The sequence below is a fragment of the Quercus robur genome, chromosome 8 (genome assembly GCF_932294415.1).
Source record: "Quercus robur chromosome 8, dhQueRobu3.1, whole genome shotgun sequence".
Classification (NCBI taxonomy): Eukaryota; Viridiplantae; Streptophyta; class Magnoliopsida; order Fagales; family Fagaceae; genus Quercus; species Quercus robur.
In genome coordinates this window covers 5,380,044-5,397,833 of record NC_065541.1, presented here as the reverse complement: position 1 = coordinate 5,397,833, position 17,790 = coordinate 5,380,044, and the positions used below count along the sequence as shown (strand labels likewise).

Sequence of the window (17,790 nt, the reverse complement as noted above, 5' to 3'; positions counted from 1 at the left end):
TAACCTTCAACATTACAAGTCAAATCCAATGCCATATTTTAAACAAAGAGATACATACCACTTTTTTGTTTTTTAATGAAGGAGATACATACCACATGGATACTAAGATTGATACAATCTACATTACAGTAAACAGTGTTAAATTATAGGCATCAAACAAGCCAGTGAAGCTAATACAAAAGACTTAAACAAAATTGAGGATGGTAAGCGACCATTATCATGGCGGATGAAGAGTGCTTGGTACACTGGTATGTTGATCATGACAAGTAGCAAGTTAAGAATAACTTGTAGGATCAATTGTTCTAACGACTTGAACTCCAATTCAAGAACAATCTTTGTGATTCCCCCAATTAAGCTAAAGAGGTGCAGTAGTGCCAATGATGCTATAATTGTAAACACAATAGTTGAGCTTCCAAACTCTAGTACTTCTTGCTCATACCTCTTCAGGACATCCTCTGTATTCACCTTAGTGGTGATGGTAAATGTTGTTTTAGATAGGCCTAATTGCCATCTAACGACGTCAATGAACCCAAAAAGGTATGAAGTAGTTCTTCGAAACACCCACATTCGTTGTGAGTTCCACCAAGCTATGAGTGTATCACCACAGCTCAAGGCCTCAGCTATGCCACAAGCATTTCGGGCTACAAAAACATAGGCAATGGGCAAGAACCATAGGCTTTTAACCTGGAATGATGCGGCCATGAAATTAGTATAAATAAGCTCTATATTGTCAAACAGGAAATGTCAATAGAAGTACTCTTCGTTCTGCATGATCTATTGCTATGTAGTTGCTCAAAAGTTTTAGTTTTAGACTAACCAAAAATTTATCAATATGAAAATTTTTGTTTTTAATACACAATCTAAGGGCCATTGAAGGTGCATAGCACATATATATCATTAAATTAAGCGCATGATACGCAAGAATTTTTCTCGTTGATGAAGTCTACTCTGCATTAATCTATTAACGAGAAAAGAAAGATAAAAATACAAACCTGAGGGAATAAGGAAATGCCATGGAGCAAGCAAAGAGGAGGAACAATCACATAATAGAGTGTCGGGATGGAAGTTGGAGCAAACAAAAGGTAAATTGAATATGCCATCTGGGCACCCAATTTTATCTTGCCAAGCCCATATATAAAAGGGCAATACTTGGAGAAAAATATCTGAAACATGCCTTCAGACCACCTCTTGTGTTGAACAAGAGCAGCATCTAAGGTAGTTGGAGCAACACCCAAGAAGGCTTTTCTATTTGGATTATGATGAATTGATTTCCAACCCCTACATTGGATAGCCAAACCAGTTACAACATCTTCGGACGTGCACCCATAAATTAGACCCATCTGCATTTTGTAATTACCATTTTTAAGGTTAAAAGTCTACACACAAAAGAGAGAGAGAGAGAGAGAGAGACCTTGTTCCCCCATTGAGTGTCCTTCTCATAGATACAATTAGTAAGAACTTTTGATTCCTTTTCCAATTCATCAATAGTTTTATCTGCATTCTTTTTGGCTTTTATGTTCCATTCTCCTTTGTAATCCTTTGAATGCGCCTTTCCACAAAGACTCTCTCTTCGATGGAAACATCCGGTGCCACAATAGGGGGCTGCACCATATCCATCTAGACCAGCAAACTCAATCTTCATATATAACCAAGAATTATAGCATGTTAGTCCACCAAATAATTTATATAGATTTCTCTTCTTGAAAACAAAGGCATAGTCATAGATTACCCACATTACTAGGAACCGAAAAAGAACACCCATAAATGTCATTCGTCATGATGTTGTCATAATTTTGTGGATATTGCACAAAAGAGATCTCATGGCCTCTCTTGTCATCCGTGAAAAAGCATAGTGCCTCACATATTGTGTCTGCATCATTTGCATACATGTCACAGTCCAAGTTGAGGATGAAGGGGGCATTGCTTATCTCTGAAGACACTCTTATCTACACATTTGAAGTATTGTCTTCTAAATACTAGTGAACAAAAAATTAGTAGAGTATTATCAAGCAAAGATGGCCACAAAATACTTGTATCACATACTTGCAAACTAATCAAACTTCTCTTCTGTATGTTTTATTTTCATTTCACTTCAAAAACATATATATGTTGAAGAGAAAAAAAAAATATATATATATATATATATATATATTTTGCATATGCATGTACAAAAGTTGAAATCTTACCATTGCATTCATAGCCCCAGCTTTGAAGTTGTGAGGCCATTGGGGTCTTTTTTCTCGTGCCATATATACTAGTGTTGGCAATCTTCCTCCATCAATATCCACCATGCTTTTATCTCTTCCATCAATTATAATCTATAAATTAAAGTACAAATATTGAATAAAAATAAAAGGAAAAATGTTGAATAAAAATAAAAGAAAAATATAATAAGTAAAATCATTTTGTAAAAGAGTGTATTATAAGATTTTGGTGGAGAATTTGTTCGGTTAATGGAATGATTTTGTAAGGACCAGATCTGAACTCCTAGCCCACTACGTGGATGGACGTAGGCCCAAAAAGCCCAAAACAATGAATTTATAGAGAATGAGTTTGGATATTGGGCTTTAATTGATCAAACAAACACAAAAATGGATTCAGATCATAGGAGAATGAAAAGGAAAAAGGCTCTTATTGAAGAAAAATCATCCTCGGAAAGAACCGAGGAGGTCTGATCTTATGTATTGATCTCAAGTTTAGTTCTTAGATGTTACAGTATTTTTTCTTGTGAATTCTCGATCCATCTCTCTTGTTTCCCCCCTTTCTTTATATACTCTCCTTCCTTCTCTTCTCCCTTTTCCACATGCATGTTAGCAGGTCAGTGTTGATACTTCTCCCATCTATACCTTTCATAAGTCTTCACGTAATAGCTATAAGGCTGAAATACACTGTTCATGTATCACCTCCACATTAATGCGGCCAGGGTGTTAGCTGCAGTGCATTTAATATGGCGGTAGCTACTTTCTCTTTAGATATTTTAGGGCATTCTTCTGATCACCACTCTAACAATGCTTATCACTACCGACAAGACTTCTTGGAATATTACTCCTGAGTGACAGACAACCTTTCTTGAAACTCGGCCTTGGTTAGCTGAGGATGAATTTATCCTCGGCCCATCCTCTAAGCCATAGTGGTCAAAGTTGACCTTTATTCACTAACACAACCTTGCCTAACAAAGATTTCTCGTCCTCGGACAAACCCTTGTTTTCGGATTGGGCCCTAAATCCATAACACAAACAAATGATGGACTCCTAAGCCCAATATACCTACAATAGCCCTTCGAGATTCTCCTTTCTGGCTCCCCGGGAAGAAAGGAGGATTTCGATGTCTCCAGATTTGCTCTGTGCTTGTTTCGTCCCACCTCGTCCCAAAGATATGTTGTTTCAACTGCCCAAGACACGTTTTCGTCGCTTCAGCTTACGAGACGTGCTCCTCATTAAATTTTTACGGCCTTATGTTCCCCATGTTCTACGATGCGATGCAAATCTAACAGTTGAGAACTCTGTTGGGACTCGGGCAGGAACTTTCCTGCTCTGTAGCTAATTCTTTGATATAAATATCAATCAAATCAAACATTCCCTTTAGCTTAGCAATCCCTTAACTCTTAGCGCACATACTTCGAACCTACCCACTTTCTCACCTTGCTCGAGCTTCTACAAATACTAAAAGCCTATCCGAGGACTCACTTTTTACTCTTGTAAGTCCTCACGAATCTCTACTCTTTATTTTTCCGTACATTTTTTGTTCTTCATATTTTTCCTCTTCTTAGCTCTATTCTTTTTCTTTCAACCACTTTAGGGCTCTTCAAACCATCCTAGAATTGGTAGATTTAAGTGTCTAGTAGATTCCGAGGAGAAGATAGAAAATTTTAGGGCTCAATATAAGATTCCTCCAGGGGTGGTATTAAGTACTGCAAAGAGGGAGAGTGGCATGTTGAGAGGCAGGAAGGAGAAGTCGTGATTCCTATGATTGCCTTCATAGAGGGGGGAATGAGGGTTCCCATGAGCCCTGTGACCAAAGATTATCTTAGGGCTCATAAATTAGCTCCCACCCAATGCGCCCTAAATGTGTTCAAGATTTTAGGGTGCGTAGATGCTCTCAACGAGATAATGGGTTTAGGACTCACCCATCACAATGTCAATTAGGTCTACAACCTTCATCACCTGAAGGGACAAGGGTATTACCTAAAGTCCAGATATCCTGAAGTTAAACTGATTCAGTGCCTTCCAGAGTCCAACAAGGGCTTAAATAAAGATTTTTTGATTTTGTCTAGGGAGTGGTACGATGGCCTTCCCTACCTGACAAGAAAGGGACAGCCAGGTGGGGTTTTGGGTCCTTAGGACGTTTATGTTTACAAGTCCTTTCTTTTTCTTTTCTGACAAAAGATTTTCTTTATTCTTGATGATTTTATAAATAGACACGCCGCCGTGCTGAATTTTGGCTTAGTCAACCAAGAGAGTTTGGACAACATACTCCAAGCCGAGGTTTTCGTACATGACGACGGCCAATTGCGAGCGGCCCACCTAATTTTGGGGTACTATCCAATCTCATCCAGCTTCCAAGCACCGAAGTGCGTGATTAGAGCCAGAGACCCTCGTTTACGCCACATAAGTGTAGCTGTCCCCGGCTTTCTTCTCCCTGAAGGCGCACCTCTTCCAGAAGGCACCCTTCTCACTCAACCCGTCCCAGCAGGTGATCTTGCTTCTCAAACCATCCTGGAGGGCATTCCCAAAGAGGCTTTTCCACTCCAACCAGCTACCGGTGAGTCCACTTCCTCTTGGCCCACCAACAGAGAGGAAGGCGAGGACGAAGAAGAAAAAGAAAAAGAAATAGTAGACGTCTCAGACTCGGACGACATTTACGAGGTTTTCTACCAACCTTAAGCTCCTGAGGCCGAAGAAGCGATTATCTCAACAAACGAGATGGGAATTCAAAGGAAACAGAGATCTACCCTACAAGAGTTGCTGGAATCCCAACCTGGGGGAAAAGCATCTAGGAAGTCCAGCCAATCCCAACTTCCTCCGCCTCCAGCTCAGACTCATCTTCCTACTCCTTCTCCTGCTCAATAAACCCGCACCGACCATGCCGATCATAAAAGAAAAAGGGACGACCTAAGGGTAAGGAGGCCATGGATGTTGGGAAGAGCCACCCCCATCAAGAAGGTGATCTCCAGAGGGGGTTTAAACATCCCCGGGGCATGCAGATGAGGTTGGCTCATGAGGTTGACAGGAAGGTTGAGCACCCAATTACAACTCCAGCCTGGGCTCCATCCATGGAACTAAATGGGGCCCCCTTAACCTGTGAAGCTTCAATCTGGGACTTCCATGGAGGGACGACTGGCTACATAGCCCATGCCATGGAACAAACTTTGCTCCTCCCCAAAGATATGGCTGACCTCAGGTCTCTGAGGCAGCATGAAGTTTTTCTCGGGATTAAAAAGACCTGGCAATGGTAACTACTTTAACTTTAAATCCTCTTTTCTCTTCTTTTTTTTTTTCTTAAAAAAAAAAAAAAAAAAAACTTAACTTGACTTCTTTTTCTTCTCAAGCCACCCAGGCAGTCTTTAGGGCTGAAGATATGGTAGACTCCTCCCATCGAAAAATGAAGGAGGAGGAAGGAAGGAGGATAGCAGCCGTGGATGCCTTCCACGTGGCTGAGAAAAGTAACAAAGAACTGAAAGTCAAGCTAACCAAGGAGATAAAGGAGAGAAAATCCGCCGCAGCCGCCTTAGAGAATGTGGAAAAACAAGCCGAAAGCCAACGGCTACTCCTCCGAGGTGCCGAGGATAAATGGGCTGCTGCTAAGGAGCAAATTGCTGCCTTGCAGAAAAAATTGGAGGATGTTGAGAAGGCCAAGGCTCTAGTCAAAGAGGCCAAGGATGAGGCAGTGAAGGCTAAAGAAGCAGCAGAGCAACACGGATACGAGGTCGGGGTGGTTGAGACCGAGGATGCCCGTAGGGCTGAGGTCCTAACAATCTGTAGAACTTACTGTGACCTGACATGGGACGAAGCCCTCAACCAAGCTGGGGTTGAGGCTTCTTCCATGCTCAGGAAAGCAGAGAGTGTCTACTATCCCCCGGCTATACGCCCTCAAAACTCCGCAAACTCCAAGGCCGACCTCGAGTCCTCGAAGGCTGGAGAGATTCAAAGCAGCCCACCCAAGGATACTTCTACAGCTGATGCTTCTCTGGAAGGGGTTCAACAAGCCAAGGGTACTACAGAGGCAGAAGAAGGCAACAAAGAAGTAGCCCATGGCTCTAACTTGCCTCTAACGGCTCCAAAGGATCCTAAAGACAAAGAGGCTTCCTAGAATATGGAGTTGGTGTTGGCAACCCTCTCCATACCCCCAAAAGTGGGTCTGAAAGATGCCATGCTGTCCACCACATCGGCTAGTACTCAGCCTCCCAAGGATCCAAAGGACAAACTTGTAATAAGGATGAAGAAATAGGCCGACCCCGTTCTCCCTTTTTTTTTCTTTTTTTTTTTCTTTAGTTTGTAACCAATCTATCTTTTTTGTACTTGTTCTGCCTCATTTGAAGGCTTTTATTTAATGAAAGTTTATGGATATTTCCTTTCTTTTTGTGATTTCTGCACTAAAGCTGATATCATTCCATTTTAGCTAACACTTAAAAATAATGATGAGGTAGCATTTCTTTCATTAATCTACTCAAGCAAAAGGCAATTGTCTTGCTTCATATTGAACATCATTGCTGTTTAGAGTGATTACACCTAGTAACAAAGTAGCTAACAAAGGAAACAGACTTACTGTAAAAACATATATTTTACAAAGTTCGTTATGAACAAGATTTTGCCCTAACATAGAGCCATTCGAAGGGAAAGATTAATCTATCCAAGGCATGTCGTCCGAGGATCTAGGCACAACCAAGTTTCTCCTTGACACTCAGGTAGTTATTATAATGTGTTAATTTTCCCAAAGCAAATGGTCTGAGGAACCAGGCATAGCCGAGGTTCTGTTTAACACTTTGAAAAAATAATTAAAAGATATCAATTTTCCCAAGGTATGTGGTCCAAGAATCCAGGCACGACCAAGGTTCTATTTGATACTTAAATTGATGTTAGGAAGTATTAATTTTCCCAAAACGGATGGTCCGAAAAACCAAGCATAACTAAGGTTTTGTTTAATACTTAGATAATTGTCATGATTTGTTAATTTTCCCAAAGCAGATGGTCCAAGAAACCAGGCATAGCTGAGGTTTTGTTTAACACTTAGAAAAATAATTAAAAGATATCAATTTTCCCAAGGTATGTGGTCCGAGGATGCAAGCATGACCAAGGTTCTGTTTGATACTTAAATTGATGCCAGGAAGTATTAATTTTCCCAAAGCAGATGGTCTGAGAAACCAGGCATAGCTAAGGTTCTGTTTAATACTTAGATAATTGTCATGATGTGTTAATTTTCCCAAAGCAGATGGTCTGAGGAACCAGGCATAGCTGAGGTTTTGTTTAACACTTAGAAAAATAATTAAAAGATATCAATTTTCCCAAGGTATGTGGTCCGAGGATCCAGGCATGACCAAGGTTCTGTTTGATACTTAAATTGATGCTAGGAAGTATTAATTTTCCTAAAGCAGATGGTCCGAGGAGCCAAGCATAGCTAAGGTTCTGTTTAATACTTAGATAATTGTCATGATGTGTTAATTTTCCCAAAGCAGATGGTCCGAGGAACCAGGCATAGCTGAGGTTTTGTTTAACACTTAGAAAAATAATTAAAAGATATCAATTTTCCCAAGGTATGTGGTTCGAGGATCCAGGCATGACCAAAGTTCTGTTTGATACTTAAATTGATGCCAGGAAGTATTAATTTTCCCAAAGCAGATGATTTGAGGAACCAGGCATAGCTAAGGTTCTATTTAATACTTAGATAATTGGTGAAAAACGTACGACACATAATATAGCAAACCCAAATTGGGTGAAGGAACCCTTTATTAATAATAGTATCTTCTAAGATTATGTACATTTCAGGGTTGTGGTACAGCTTTTTCCTCCAAATCTTCAAGGTAATAGGCACCTATTCCAGCCATCGGCGTGATACGGTATGACCCTTCCCAATTGGGTCACAATTTTCCCCATACCAGGTTCTTTGCAGCTCCCACAACCTTTCTTAAGACCAAGTCTCCCACTGTCAGTGACCTTAGTTTCACATTGGCATCATATCCTTGTTTGAGCTTATGCTGGTAATAGGCCAATTGGACCATGGCATTTTCCCTTCGCTCTTCAACTAAGTCCAAGCTTCTGTCCAATAGTTCATCATTATTGTTCGGAGTAAAGGAACTTGTTCACAGTGTAGGGAATCCGGTCTCTAGAGGAATCACAACCTCGACCCCATAAGTCATGGAAAAAGGGGTTTCACTTGTGGACCTACAAGGTGTAGTCCGGTAAGTCCATAAAAAATGTGACAACTCTTCTACCCACTTCCCCTTTGCAACATCAAGCCTTTTTTTGAGTCCACTTACTATGACTTTGTTGACAGCTTCAACTTGCTCATTCCCCTACGGATATGCCAGGGTGGAATATCTATTCTTTATTTCCAGATCGCAACAATACCTCCTAAAGGCTTTACTATCAAATTAGAGTCCATTGTTCGAGATAAAAGTATAGGGGACTCCAAACCTAGTGACAGTGTTTTTCCAAATAAATCACTTAGCATCCATATCCCTGATGTTTGCAAGCGGTTCAGCTTTAACCCACTTGGTGAAATAATCTGTATTGACCAACAAATACCTCTTATTCCCTGCTGCCTTTGGGAATGGACCTACAATATCCAAGTCCCATTATGCTAAAGGCCAAGGACTGGACAAAGGATTAAGAACTCCTCCAGGTTGGTGAATGTTTGGGGCAAACCTTTGACACTGGTCACACTTCTTTGCATAGTCCTGTGCTTCTTTTTGCATCTTCGGCCACCAGTAGCCTTACGTAAGAGCCCTATGTGATAGGGACCTGCCCCCCCGTATGGCTTCCACAAATTCCTTCATGCAATTTCTCCAAGATTAGCTCAACCGCTTCCGGGTGTACACACAGCAGATACGGGCCAGAAAAAGATCTTTTATACAACTTCTGGTCCTCGAATAGCCAGAACCGAGGAGCCTTTCTTCTCACTTTGTTAGCTTCGGACTTATCCTCTGGCAAAACCTCTTCCTTGAGGAACAATACAATAGAGTCCATCCAACTGGGACCTGCCCTTATTTGATGAACATTGGCCATGGTTCTTCCAGCCTCGGTAGGCTTACATAAGTCTTCTATAAGAATTACCTGAGGTAAACTTTGCGCTGAGGAGGTAGCCAGTGTGGCCAGAGAGTCCGCATGTGTATTTTTACTTCTAAGGACTTGTGATAAATTGAAAGACTCAAACTTAGACTATAAATGTCTAACTTGGTTTAAGTACTCTTGCATTCTGGGATTTTTGGCTTCTACCTCCCCCTGGACTTGGCCAACAACCAATCTTGAATCGGAGAACAATTCCACTGCTTTTCCACCCATTTTTTGTACCATGATCATCCCTTCTAGCAGAGCTTCATATTCAATTTCATTGTTTGTAGCCAGAAAGCCCAATCTTAAGGATTTTTCAATCATGATCCTCTCTGGAGATACTAAGACTAGCCCCACACCATATCCCCTGTGATTTGCTGCACTGTCTACGTAGACCTTCTGGGACAAAGGTTCTAGCGTGGAGATCCCCAACTGATTTTCCATCCATGTTTTGCTCGTCAGCCATTTCTTCTACCAGGATTTCAGTAAACTCGGCTACTAGGTCAGCTAGGACCTGACCCTTTACCGAGGTACGAGGCATATACTTAATGTCAAAGCCCCTAGAATTGTACCCCATTTCGCAATTCTCCATGTGTAATCAGCACTCCTAAGTAGGGTTTTAAGTAGGAGTTGGGTTAGGACCACAACTGTGTGTGGCTGAAAGTAGTGGGGAAGCTTGCGCGTAGCATGCACCACAGCCAGAATGGCCCTTTCTAATGGTAAGTAATGGACTTCTGTCTCATGTAGGGACTTGCTCACATAATAAACTGGTCTCTTTATGCCATTATCATCCCATATTAGGACCAAACTAACTGCGTGGGAGGCCACCACAATGTAGGCAAACAGAACTTCGTCCACCTCAAGACTTGACATAATTGGTGGCCGAGAAAGGTATTCTTTCAACTGCTGGAAGACCAGAGCACACTCGTCGGTCCATTCAAACCCTTTTCACTTGTTCAATAACTGAAAGAAGGGCCTGCATCTGTCCGCTGACCGAGAGATGAATCGGTTTAAAACAGCAGTCATCCTTGTAAGTCTCTAAACTTCCTTAGGATTCCGAGGTGATTGCAAATTGTTAATGGCCTTAATTTGGTTAGGGTTGACTTCAATTCCGAGGTGCGTGACCATGTAGCCCAAAAACTTCCCTGATCCGACACCAAAAGAACACTTAGAAGCATTAAGCCGTAACTTGTGTCTCCTTAATATTTCAAAAATATTTCCAAGATCGTCGACATGATTGGACTCCACCTTGCTCTTTACCACCATATCATCTATGTAACTTTCGATGTTTTGTCCCAACTGAGATTCAAACATCCTAGTCATCATCCTCTGATAAGTAGCCCCAGCATTCTTCAAACCAAAAAGCATCACCTTATAATGATAGTTTCCAGTAGGGGTGACAAAAGCTGTCTTTTCTTGGTCATCCAGAGCTAGAGGGATCTAATGGTACCCTTGAAAGGCATCGAGAAAGCTCATCCGATGATGACCCACATTAGCATCCACCAACTGATCAATCCGAGGCATTGGGAAAGGGTCCTTTGGGCAAGTTTTGTTCAAATCCGTAAAATCTACACATACGCGCCATTTTCCAGTTTTCTTTTTCACCACCACTGTATTAGCTAGCCATTCAGGGTAAAAGACCTCTTTAATAGCCCCAGCCTGCTTAAGTTTCATCACCTCGTCCTTGATAGCATCAGAGTGTTCCTTACGAACGTCGAGGCGCCTGCTTCTTTGGGGTGATGGATGGGTTAACATTCAGATGATGGCAAATGAAGCTCGGATCCACTCCTGGAGCTTCGTAGGCATTCCAATCAAATACATCGACATTCCTCTTGAGAAACTCCACCAACTCCTCCTTCTTCTAAGGTGGCAGCTGAGCTCCAACTTGAAAATATTTCTCCAAATCATCACCTAGGGTAAATTTCTCCAAATCTTCACAGTTAGCCTCCTCGACTAGCCCCTTTGCAGGGAATTCCTTTGACTTTAACTGCTATAAGTCCTCTTTAGCTGAGGCCGAGGATTTAGCCGTCGGTTGATGTAAAATTGCAAACACAACGCACTGCCTAACCATTGATTGGCTCCTTACCAACTCCTCAATTCAGTCTCCTGACGGATATTTAACCTTTTGATGTAGGGTTGAAGAGATAGCCCCCAAGGTGTGAATCTAAGGTCTAGTGACAATTGCTGTGTACGGGGAGTATGCATCTACTATTATGAAGTCCACCTCTACCACTTCTGAGCCGACCTATACGGGTAACCTAATTTGGCCCTTCGAGGCAACAAGCTTCCCATCAAAGCCAGCCAAAGGCGAATTATAGGTTGTGAGATCTTCAAGTTTTAAATTTTGTCCCTTATATAGGTCAAGATACATGACTTCCACACAACTGCCTTGGTCCACCATCACTTTCTTCACATCATACCCCCCCAATTCTGAGGGTTACCACTAAAGTATCATCATGTGGTTGAATGGTTCCTGCCTTATCTTCATCCGAGAAACTCAACACCGGTCAAATCTCCACTTTGGCCCTCTTCGGCCCAGAATTAACGTCCTCGACCGAAAGTCGAGCTACAGACATCACCCTGGAGGGCCGTGAGCCAGTCCTCCCAGGTGCAGCAAAGATGACATTGATTGTGCCTATAGAGAGCCTTGAAGAAGCATTCACCTGAGTCCCGGACCTTGACTGGTCTCCTTGCCCGTTTGGGCAGCACAAAAGATGCTGCAACCTTCCCTCTCTAACTAGCTGCTCCAAATGATTCCACAATGTACGGCAGTCCTAGGTGGTGTGTCCCCACTCCTGGTGGTACTAACAATGAAGACTTTGCTTACGCCTTAATGGGTCTCCACTCATCTTGTTTGGCCATTTGAAATATGGCTTGTTCTTGATTTTCTCCAACACTTAATGCGCAGGATCCCTAAACACAGTATTTACCACTTGAGGGGCTGCAGGCTCGGATTGCCTAGTAAAATCCCTACGAGGTTTATTATTGTTATAACGGTCTGACCTGAAATCCCTCCTCTCCTGAGGGATAACCTTGCCCTTTCCCCTTTCTTGCTGTTGGTCCTCCTCAACCCTCTTGTACTTGTCAATCCGATCAATGAGTTGGCATATACTAGTAATAGGTTTTCTAGTTAAAGACTTCCTTAAACCATGCTGGGCAGGCAGGCCGTGCTTGAAAGTGCTGATGGCAACATCATCATAATCACCATCTATCTCGTTGAACATCTCCCAGTATCTGTCCGAATATGTCTTTAAGGTTTCTCCTTCTCTCATGGACAAAGACAATAAAGAAGCTAAAGGTCGAGGAACCCTGCTACACATGATAAAGCGGGATGCAAACGCTTAAGCGAGTTCCTTGAAGGAATCAATGGAACTTGCCTTCAGACTATCAAACCACCTCATTACCACAGGCCCCAAACTGGACGGGAATACCTTGCACATCAAAGGCTCGTTCTTGGAGTATACATCCATCCTTTGATTGAAGTGGCTAACATGCTCCACAGGGTCTGTTCTTCCGCTGTACATGGTGAACGTGGGTTGGGAAAACCGTTGAGGAAGACTCCCTCTCTCAATCCAGCGCGTGAAAGGTGACTTAGAAATCTGGTTAAGTGCTTTACTCATAGCGTCGTTTCCCAGGCCGACCGAGGACGAATTTCTGTTTCTGCGCTCATAATGGTAATCATCATCATATGAGAAAGACTCGCTAGGAGGAGTCCTCAATCTACGCCTATAACTACCATTCTCTTCACTACCAGAAGAGAAGTCAAGATTGGATGGAGCCCGCTTTCGTCGTTCATTGCGCAAGCTTCTTTTCAGATGATCAATCTCCCTCTGCATGTTTTTGGCATTCTCCTCATGAGAAACATGGCTTTTACCATGTACACTTCCCTCCCGGTCCCTTTGCTGTTCAAGATCATGGAAGTGATCTTGACATTGAGACCCCTAAGATTCTCCCTGGTGTGGACCTAAACCTTCCATCTTTGAAAGTCAAAATCACTAAAACACCAGTATCCCCACAAACGGCGCCAATTGTAAGGACCAGATTTGAACTCCTAGCCCACTACGTGGATGGACGTAGGCCCAAAAAGCCCAAAACAATGAATTTGTAGAGAATAGGTTTGGATACTGGGCTTTAATTGATCAAACAAACACAAAAATGGATTCAGATCATAGGAGAATGAAAAGGAAAAAAGGCTCGTGTTGAAGAAAAATCGTCCTCGGAAAGATCCGAGGAGGTCTGATCTTATGTATTGATCTCAAGTTTAGTTCTTAGATGTTACAGTATTTTTTCTTGTGAATTCTCGATCCCTCTCTCTTGTTTCCCCCCTTTCTTTATATACTCTGCTTCCTTCTCTTCTCCCTCTTCCACGTGCGTGTTAGCCGGTCGGTGTTGATACTTGTCCCATCTATACCTTTCATAAGTCTTCACGTAATAGCTGTAAGGCTGAAATATACTGTTCAAGTATCACCTCCACATTAATGCGGCCAAGGTGTTAGCTGCAATGCATTTAATGTGGTGGTAGCTGCTTTCTCTTTAGATATTTTAGGGCATTCTTCTGATCACCACTCTAACAATGCTTATCACTACCAACTAGACTTCTTGGAATATTACTCCCGAGTGACAGACAACCTTTCTTGAAACTCGGCCTTGGTTAACTAAGGATGAATTTATCCTCGGCCCATCCTCTGAGCCATAGTGGTCAAAGTTGACCTTTATTCACTAACACAACCTTGCCTAATAAAGATTTCTCGTCCTCGGACAAACCCTTGTTTTTGGATTGGACCCTAAATCCATAACACAAACAAATAACGGACTCCCAGGCCTAATATCCCTACAGATTTTGACTCAAGTTAGCTTGTTTGATTTTTTTTTTTTTTTTTTTAGGTAGTAACAAAATGCTATTAACCTCGTAGCTCGAATTTTTTTCCCACCCCTAGACATGAGTCATGACTTCCTCAAGGGATTTTTCCCCCTTTTTTACCATGTTTCATGTATCAATTAATAGAAATTAAAATTTTATCATAAACAAGAATACAAGAATTACCTGTACAATTGACTGGTGATCCTGCTTTGTTACTTTGGAGTTCCATTCTAAAAATCCTTTGTGTCGATCCCTTGTTTCTTTTGGAATCTTGCCCATTTCAACAACTAAGTCAATGCGATCTTCCATTTCTTTGTATAGTTTCTTTAAAAGCACATAAAAATCTCATCAGTCCATTTTGTCATCACGAAAAATCAGTTATTCTAGCATAGGGATCATGAAATTTATTAGTTCATGCCTTGTGCCATGGTTTTGGCCTTTGTAGAATGTACATATTGTAGCTCATGCCAGTAAATATTAATGCAATAGGAATTGCCCCAATCTATTTTGTAGTAATTCAAATTACTATTTGTGTTTTACATGACCAATTAAGTCACCTAAATAAGTGACATAATTATTTAGATGGTTGTTTTAATTTTTTTTTTTATGCAGTGGGTTTTAGGAGTTTTTCTCAAATTAAGGAAAATTCTATCAAACATGGACCAACTGAAATAGGTAAATGGCTTAAGGGTATTATTGAGCTAATAAAATTTGATTAAAATACATTTTAGTTTCTCTAACTTTGGTGTTCTTTTAGTTTTGGTCCCCAAAGTTTTAAAATTTACAATTAATCTATTGAACTTTCAAATTTCTATCAGTTTGGTTCCTAGTGTTTATTTTCTTTATATAAGTCTTTTTAGGATAGTTAATGGTCAATAGTTAACATAACTTGAAAAAGGGCAAATTAGGAGCAATTTGAAAGTTTAGAGAGGTTAATTGCAACTTTAAAGGACCAAAAAACTAATGACAACTCTAAAGTTAGAGGGATTAAAATGTATTTTAGTCATGGATTATGGGTTGGGTTAGGTTTTGAATTTTTCATTTTTGAAGCTTCAATTGGGTCAGGTTTGAGTTGACAAAATTTTCATCCCGAATAACTATACTCAATCCACGTTATATATGGTTTAAAGAATATATGTAATTTAAATTTTTTTTAGTTTGCTTTATTTTGAATTCTGAGATTTAGTTTAAAATTTCTTAGCTTGATAACTTTGGTATTTTGAGACTTAATTTTGATGAAGTTGCAATTTTAGGCCTAATTATTGTGTCAATTGCAATCATTTACTGAATGATGAGTTTAAATAGTTGAATGAAGGCCAAATTATTTTTATTAGGACTAACAAATTGACCACAACTTAATCCGTACAATTTGTGTTGGGTTTTTTTTTATATAGCTACCATAAATCAATGGATTGAATTGGAGATTTCTCAATTTAATGATTGGGTTCGGTTGAAAAATATTTTAAACCCAACCCATACACTCTAATATGATTAAACTAGCAAAACTAAACATATCATAAACTTGCCTTCATAGCCAACCATTCTTGGCCATATGTGATGTCTTGAACATCAATTTGCTGAGCAAAGTAGGCACTCGGGGACCTTGGTTGGATATTGAATTTTTTGCAAAAGGGTATCCAGTGCTTAGAGAAACTAGAGGCCTCTAGGAGAGCATAATATGTCAGCTCTGACGCACCATCATCAGAAAGATAAATGCTCAACTTCTCAGGTGGATAATTGTATGACATGACTGAAAAAATGGTGTTGATCACCAACGTTGGTGGCTCCATCTTAGGGTCTGCTGTACAGACGAAAATGTCAACACTCGGTAACTGGTCTTTGTATCTGTAGCATGCAAAGAAAATGTATTTTGAGGAAAAAAAAGAGAGATTTTACCCAAGAAAGTTAAAAATTTGTTCTAAGAAATATGGTAAGGATTTTGATCTTTATTTTATTTTATTTATTTATTTTTTTTTTTTTTGAGAAAAGGATTTTGGTCTAATAACAAGAATATCTCTTCCAATAACACATGATTCCTGCTGTGTCATTTATTTGACAAAAAATAACATATTGTAAGTAATTGTCAGCGTACGTTAATAAGACAGAGAAAGACATTATTATATTTGACTAACCCACAACTTTATGAAAGACACTTACCACCGCATCAACTCTAACCTCTAATATCTTAATTCTTACCGTCTAAGCATTTTCAATATACATATTAATAAGGTTTAAACTATTCATTCATGAATTTTTTTTCAATAGAAAAAAAAAAATGTATAATTTTTTCACACTTTATGTAATAATCTATTGATAAAAACCAAATTTTGAAATCAAAATATTTCTCGGCAAATACTTCTATCCAAAAGAACCTTTATATTCAAGATGTATTTAGTGAAATATATGGTTGGTCTCTACAAATATTTACCGCCATATCCTATCATGATATCAACTAATAGAGTGCCTCTCTCATATTTGATGAACTCTATACACTGTTGCATCTACATGATACTTCATAAGACAATTTTTCATCATTGTTATATCTAAAATTTTACAGCCAAACCCTCATACTATATTCAAGAGAGAGAGAGAGAGAGAGAGAGGTCTAACCTGTATGAGAGTCTTTCCTTGAAAGGGTAATGGTAAACAACCTTAAAACGACAAGACTGAGTGAGTATCCAGTACAAACCGAAGCATAGCTCAGCCATGAACACACCAATCCAAGCCCATCTCCCTTGTTCTCCAGCTCTTGGCATGTGTGTCAATCTGTAAACCCATATCAAACATATTCCCACAAAGACTGTGAAAGCTAACACCTTATATGCACCTACAAATCTTGCTTCTTTTGTCTCAAACAATGGAAGTGGAAGTACATCTTCTTCACCACCTTCCTTTCCCATATGATCTCCGTCTGTGTGCTTACACTAAAAAATCTTGCAGACTCGATGCAACAATATCAAATATTCATGTGGTTACGGTATTTACAGCAATTATCTATTTGTAATATTTCCCATAGCAATTATTGCAGAAAGTTATTTCTTCCATTGATTTTAAAAAAATAAAATAAAATAAAAAATTCTAAACAATTCTAAACAGTTATTTCTTCCATTGACTTGTGACTCGGGACAAGGCGTCAGGGCATATAAGATTTTTTCTGTTCATAGATATACTAGCATTTGAGTAAGGACAAATTATTCTGCACCATGGGACAGGCATATTTATATATAGTACTATTTGAGAGGACGAATTTTTCTATATTATGTGAGGAAAATCACGTGTTACTGTCTACCAATATATAAACAATTCTAAATTTCGGTACTTATATGAACTTTTTTACACATTAATAATTTGATAAGAAATAGCTTTTCTCTTTTATTGGTGGGAATTACATTTTTTTTTTTTTTGTAGAGAAGACGATTCATTAACAACTAAAAAGAAATAACAAGATCATTGCAGATCCTATTAAATGATTTGCCATTACAATCCTCATCCAAAACACACCTAACATCCTCAGGTGGACTATCAAAACTAGCAAAACTTAAGACCTGCACAGTCCCTAATCTAGCTAACATGTCTGCACAGTGATTAGCTATCCTCCCATTGTATGCTATCCTCCCATTGTATCAATAAAAGTACGTAATTCTAATATCACAACTATTTTTG

At 39.9% G+C, this 17,790-nt stretch overlaps 1 protein-coding gene across 1 annotated transcript; it reads right to left on the bottom strand.

Moving 5' to 3' along the window:
* Positions 1 to 17,127, bottom strand: LOC126694285 (cellulose synthase-like protein E6). Its single transcript, XM_050390437.1, has 8 exons — positions 16,738 to 17,127; positions 15,654 to 15,972; positions 14,311 to 14,451; positions 2,187 to 2,318; positions 1,734 to 1,946; positions 1,412 to 1,636; positions 993 to 1,340; positions 1 to 684 (listed from the first exon to the last, which is right to left on the bottom strand). The coding sequence occupies exons 1-8, from the start codon at positions 17,025 to 17,027 to the stop codon at positions 139 to 141; spliced, it is 2,214 nt and encodes a 737-aa protein (XP_050246394.1). The 5' UTR covers positions 17,028 to 17,127; the 3' UTR covers positions 1 to 138.
* Positions 17,128 to 17,790: the final 663 nt, after the last annotated feature.

What these genes read in the sequence shown, in the direction of transcription:
- LOC126694285 (XM_050390437.1), bottom strand. Translation starts at nt 17,027, where the DNA reads ATGGGAAAGGAAGGTGGTGAAGAAGATGTACTTCCACTTCCATTGTTT. An exon ending in AAGGAAAGACTCTCATACAG is followed by an intron (nt 15,973 to 16,737) that starts GTTAGACCTCTC and finishes TGCATGCTACAG; the next exon opens with ATACAAAGACCAGTTACCGA. An exon ending in CTGGGGCTATGAATGCAATG is followed by an intron (nt 1,947 to 2,186) that starts GTAAGATTTCAA and finishes TCAAATGTGTAG; the next exon opens with ATAAGAGTGTCTTCAGAGAT.